This window comes from Myotis brandtii, unplaced genomic scaffold (assembly GCF_000412655.1).
Source record: "Myotis brandtii unplaced genomic scaffold, ASM41265v1 scaffold1956, whole genome shotgun sequence".
Taxonomy (NCBI): domain Eukaryota; kingdom Metazoa; phylum Chordata; class Mammalia; order Chiroptera; family Vespertilionidae; genus Myotis; species Myotis brandtii.
The window spans coordinates 562,433-567,996 of record NW_005357294.1 but is presented as its reverse complement, the minus strand read 5'-3'; the positions used below and the strand labels follow the sequence as shown (position 1 = coordinate 567,996).

The window sequence follows — 5,564 nt, the reverse complement described above, 5'->3', positions numbered from 1 at the left end:
GGCGGGGGGAGTAAGAGATCAGCCGAAGGACTTGTATGCACGCATATAAGCATAACCAGTGGACACAGACACTAGACGGGTGAGGGCACGTGCTGGGGGTGGGGGTGGCTGGGGAGAGGTCAATGGGGGGAAAAAGAGATGTAATACTTTAAACAATAGTTTTTTTAAATTGCTCCAAAATAAATAAACCAAAAAAGAAAGAAAAAAGAGGAAGTGTGTATTAAGCATGACTCTCACGCAGATATGAGTGATGTGTCCACGTTCTAAGCTCCAGAATCTGTCCTGTGACTTTCCTTGGAAATAGGGCCGTTACCGATGTAATTAAGGTCCATGAGACCATCCTGGATGCGATGGGCCCTGAACCCAATGACTGGTGTCCTGAGGCGGAGAAGGAGGTCGGAGACACAGGGGAAAAGCCCCTATAAAGACAGGCAGAGGCGGCAGAGATGTGGCCACCAGCCAAGAAATGTCAAGAATTGCTGGCAGCCACAGGAGCCGGAAACGGGCCTGGACGCTGCTCCCTGCGAGCCTCCGGAGGAACTAGCCCTGCCGCCACTTTGATTTCTGACCTCCAACCTCTGGCTCACGGCAAAATGAACCGTGGTCATTGGAAGCCACCAAGTCCCTGCTGATGTGTTCCAGCAGCAGCTCAAAAACTAACACAGTGCTCCTAATATAAGGTGACAGGGAAAGATTTGACTTTGGGTGGTGGGCACGCAGTGCAATAGACAGAGCTTGTAAACATAGAAACCCACACCTGAAACCTATACGCTCATGTTGACCAATGTCACCTCAACCAATTTAATATTTTGTTAAAAACTAGTACAGTGTGCCAAAGGTTTAAGTCACTAACTAATGAGAGAGCCAGAAATGTAGTTACAAGTTCAAAAGAGAAGTTCAGAACCACAGATTTATATGGAGTGAAGGAAGGCAGAAATGAATTTTATAAAGATGGAGACTTGTTCTTTCCACTGGGAAAAAACGAAGCACATTTGAATCTCCCCTGGGCCAAATTTATCTGCATATGTATAAATGGAAGGGGGCCCGGCTGGCCTGGCCCAGTGGTTGAGCATCGACCTGTGAACCAGGAAGTCACAGTTGGATTCCCTGTCAGGGCACATGCCCAGGTTGCAGGCTTGATCCCCAGTTGGGGGCGTGCAGGAGGCAGCCAATCAATTATTCTAATCACCAATGTTTCTGTCTGTCTCCCTCTCCCTTCCTCGCTGAAATCAATATGTATATATAATTTTTTAACCACATTCCTGGCTGGTGTTGCTCAGTGGATGCGGCGTTGGCAGCCTGTGCGGCTCCTGTGCTAAAGGCAGGCCCCACCTTCAGTCAGTCGCCGGAGCAGGAGCCCTGTCCCGGGACTCACCGCAGCCCCAGCTGCAGTGGCCACGCAGGAAAGGAGGTGCCCGTCCAGGCCCTGGCTGCTGGTCTGGTTTTGAGGAACTGAAGGGCCTGCTCCTGGTGGTGGAAGGACAGCAGTGGCCCTGGTGGCTCAGGCTCCACTGTCCCCCAGGGGGCTGCCCTCCAGAGTCTCCTTCTAATGCCCCAGCCCCAGGCCTGAGAGGCTTTTGGGCAGAGCTGGGAGCTTCAGAGCCGCTGACACCTGCTGTCCAGCTGGAGGTTTGTGTTCTGGGACAGGCACTGGGGCAGGGCCCAGCTCTGAAGGTCCTGGCATGGGGGCTGCCCTGCCTCCCTGGCCGGGGGCCTTGGCTCTGGGCAGCCACAAGGAATGGATATGTCAGGTGGCTCTCAGGACTTGGCCCTGCAGCGTCTCCTCCCCTTGGTATTTTGGCCCCTGTCCTGTTTCCTATGGGCACTGACCAATGACCGGAAGGCCCTGCAGACTTCAAAGGGCGGTGGCTTCCTCAAACCCCCACCTCCAGCTCCAGGGAAGCAGGAGAGGGGAGCTGTCGGTGTGAGGCCCCCATCTTCCTCCCCCTAAATCTTCACTCACCACCACCAAAGCCCCCGCCTCCCAAAGGCCAGCAGCCAGGCATGTGCCCCTGCTCCACCCCCGGAAGGAAGGCTGGGGCCTGGCGGGTGGCCTCCTGCCCTTAGGGCTGGGCTGTGTCTGAGCCACTTGGGAGCCCACCCTCGGTGCCGGATGGAACTCCAGACCAGAGGCTCCACCGTCCAGGCATGGGGCCCCTCCCTCCCACAGGGAGGCCCTCATGCTCAGCTGGTCCTGCCTAGGCGGGTGGCGGGTGGCGGTTGAAGGGGATGAGGGAGGAGGCAGCTGAGGCCCTCAGAGGCCCCCACACAGGCTGAGTCAAGGAGCTGTATCTCCCAGCACCCACTCCCCGCGCCTAGTGGCTGCAGGGCTCCTTGCAGAGGTGGGCCCTCGTCTGTCCTGCCCCCCCCCCCCCCGCAGCCCCATCAGCACACCCTCTGCAACCCCTGCAAGCCCTCTGTCCTGGCTCAGGCGCTCACTCCAGCCGGTGGGAGAACCGCCTAGTCCTGGACAGACCGATCTGGTACAGAGGTCCCACCCCTGCAGGTGCCGGTCCCGGTTCCCAGGCAGTGCGCTGCTCAGGAAGGAGGTGATGCTGGTCCGCCTGAATACTAAGGCGCTGGGGGCTTTGATCACAGAAGGAGCCAGAAACGAGGCTGGTGGCTCGGGGGAGGGGTCAGTGTTCTTGAGCAGAAAGGTCCCGACGGGCGGGAACCTTACACCAAGGCCCCAGAAGTCCGACGCACTGAGCCCCTCCTGTGCCTGGACCTTGCAACAAAGCCCTGGCGTCAAACCCCTCGAGCAGCGGGCGAGTGGGCCGCGCCCAGGTCCCAAAGCAGGGCCAGCCCATCCTGTCCATTGTGCCTGGCTGGCTCGGCCACCACAGGCCTGCAGGTGCTTGTGGAGCAGCGGCCCAGCTGGGAAGAGGCCCCACCATGTAGCTGCGATCCCAGCGGGCTGACACTGGTGGGCACCACGCTGCCTGTGTGGGTCCTTGGCCCAGACTCCAGGCCCTGGAAGCTGGCCTTTGCCCTCCCTCTGGGCAGTTCTCAGGGGGCCGGGGGAGTCCAAGAAGCAAGGTGTCGGGGGCAGGAGTCCTGGCTCAGAGGCCATAACCCCAGGAATATGAGAACAGCGTGGGGGTGGCAGGCACCTAGGAACAGCCAGACCATGACTGTGGCCGGGGGAAGTCTGTCTGCACAGGACAAGGTGCTCCTGGGGTTAACAAGTCTGACTCAGAAAAAAAAATGCTTTACTGTGCAAACCCCACACAGGGCCCAGGCCCAAGCCCCGTCCACAGCGCCAGTCGGGACCTGACTTGGGCCTGCTCTGTGGTCCCCAGCCTGGCCTGAGGTGCCAGGCTCTCCTGTGGAGTGTGCAGGTGTCCATGTTCATGCCCGGCGTGGGGAGGGCCTCCCTGGACCGTGGGCATCAGGCACAGTAGCAGCCCCAGCCTGACCACAGGTGGGATGGAGTGAGAGCCCCACCTGCCCAGCTTCAGGGTCCACACAGGTCCACACAGTCCTTCCCGCTGCGGAACACGTGGTAGATGCTGGTCGGAGGGAACATGGCGACAGCACCAAGCAGGGAGCCCACCTGGATGGCCACACCAACTGCCAGCAATGCTGGCCGCCCGCCCCCATGCAGCAGGGAGCTGGCAGCCACCTTCACATAGGAGAACAGCCCCAGACACAGCACCCACGACAGCACCTAGGGTGAGACACAGCAGCAGACTGAGCATAGAGCCGCCGGCTCGGGGCAAACCTCCCCCTGCCACCCTCTTTGCTCCAGTGTCCCGTGCGCTTACCACAAGGACCGTCCCTGCAGTCGTGCCCACGAGGGGTGGGCAGGGGCTCAGGATGGCCAGCGCCATCAGGTAGCCCCCAAAGAGCAGGCCCAGCAGAGAGAAACCGCCCAGCCCGGCCAGAGACCTGCCAGGGGTAAGCAGGAAGTCAGGACTGGCTGTTCCTGGCCGGGGTTCCCATCCCGAGGTTCCAACCCCAGTGGCTTAAGGCCCCTTGTGCACCTGCACAGCACGCCCATGGCCAGGAAGCAGGCGAGGGGGTTGGCGGCACTGCCCAGCACCGCGGCCAGGTGGTAGGCCAGGCGCCCATAGGGCAAACAGGAGAAGCTCTGCACAGCTGGCAGCACGCCATTGGTCAGTGCATTGGTGACGGCCAGCAGGCCCAGCAGGCAGGCACTGCGGGCAGAGAGCAGTCGTTGGGCCTCAGGGTCTCGGCCGGGCGTGGTGCCTGCCACCTGGAAAGGTGGCTCCTGCAGTGGTGAGGCCTCTCCCTCCGCCTCCTCCTCCACTCCTGGGGCTCCCACCCGACAGCCAGGCCCCAGGCCTTCTGTGGGCACGGACGGTGGTAACGGCAGCAGCAGCAGAAGACCCTGGAAGGCGGCAGCCGAAATGACCAGAAGGGCAGCCAGCGTCCAGAAGAACGTGCTGGCGGAAAAACGCTCCGGGAAGTAGTGGGGAGGCCCCGGGGTGCCGTTGGTGGGGGCTGGTGGGCACTGGAGGCGGCCCACCCCCTGCGCGAGGGCCAGCACGCAGGGCAGCAGGGCACTCAGGCCCTGACCCAGGAAGAAGGACCGCAGAAAGGGAGGCGGCAGGTGGCTCAGGAAGGGCAGGAAAGTGACGTTAGAGGCACAGCAGGCCAGCGCCAGCACCAAGGCCAGCGTCAGGAAGGCCACGGAGTGATCCTGCCCGGCCACGGGGGCCACCTGCTGCCACAGGGGGGCCAGCAGGGCAGTGCCCGCCACACTCAGTGCCTGCACCACCTGGATGGGGGCCCGCTCGCCCTTGCCTGGGGACAGTCGTCTCCACAGCGTCACCACCAGCAGCCCCAGGTTCCCCAGCGCCACCAGCACAGAGAGGTACGAGGGGAGGCTCCAACCTGCCGGGAAGGGAGGGGCCACATCAGAGGCAACGCGGCTGCAGCCCGGCTCCCGGGCCGCCTGGCCCGGGCTTCTTGCCTGCAACTCTCACTCACCCTCGGGGAGGTCTTTCACCACCACGGGCAGCTCCACCCAGATCCCGTTCACGGCAGCCCAGGAGCCCATGCCGAAGAGGGCTACCAACAGGTGGGTCAGCACCAGACGGCCGAGTGGGGGCGCTGCCATTCGCCAAGGCTGGGCCCCCAGGACAGGGCACAGGTCAGCTCCTCTTGCCCCACCTCGGTCCAAAGAAGGCGGGTCCGCTCTTCTGGAAACTGCAGACCTTTTCTAGCTTGAAGGAAACAGACGCAAATTCGGGATCACAAGGAAGAGACGCAGGTGTCAGAAGAGGGTCAGACGGCCAACACCGGGAAAAGTGGAGGGTGCCCGGGGAGGGGAGGGGGCGGAGGAGGGTCCAAAATAGATCCAGTAGCCCCGGCCTCCGGGCCAGGACCCCGACACAGCAAGGCTGGCAGGTGGGGAAGCGGGAAGCCCGGCCCCCGGTGCCAGGGAGGCCCCGCCAGAGGATGACCAAGAGGGAGTTGACCACCCCCCAGAACAGACGTGGGGACAGGGCCCCTCTCAGGCGCCACGCTCACCTTCGCAGCTTGGCGCCACCTGGGAGTGCAGAGCTGTCCGCGGCCCCGAGCCTGAGCCCGGCGGG

The 5,564-nt window shown here is 62.1% G+C and overlaps 1 protein-coding gene across 2 annotated transcripts; it reads right to left on the bottom strand.

Moving 5' to 3' along the window:
- Positions 1–3,191: 3,191 nt before the first annotated feature.
- On the bottom strand, positions 3,192–5,564 carry SLC52A2 (solute carrier family 52 (riboflavin transporter), member 2). 2 transcript variants are annotated; one of them, XM_005865032.2, is made up of 5 exons: positions 5,500–5,564; positions 4,957–5,192; positions 3,987–4,860; positions 3,768–3,891; positions 3,192–3,670 (listed from the first exon to the last, which is right to left on the bottom strand). In XM_005865032.2, exons 2-5 carry the CDS (start codon positions 5,084–5,086, stop codon positions 3,458–3,460), a joined length of 1,341 nt encoding a protein of 446 aa, XP_005865094.1. In that variant the 5' UTR covers positions 5,087–5,192; positions 5,500–5,564; the 3' UTR covers positions 3,192–3,457. The 2 variants fall into 2 exon arrangements, with proteins under 2 accessions (XP_005865094.1, XP_005865095.1); XM_005865033.2 differs by having other exon boundaries at positions 4,957–5,188; positions 5,500–5,558.

Coding starts and splice junctions, on each gene's coding strand:
- SLC52A2 (XM_005865032.2), bottom strand. CDS start 5,086: ATGGCAGCGCCCCCACTCGGCCGTCTGGTGCTGACCCACCTGTTGGTA. Junction 4,861..4,956: donor GGTGAAAGACCTCCCCGAGG/GTGAGTGAGAGT, acceptor CCTTCCCGGCAG/GTTGGAGCCTCCCCTCGTAC. Junction 3,892..3,986: donor GCCATGGGCGTGCTGTGCAG/GTGCACAAGGGG, acceptor TACCCCTGGCAG/GTCTCTGGCCGGGCTGGGCG.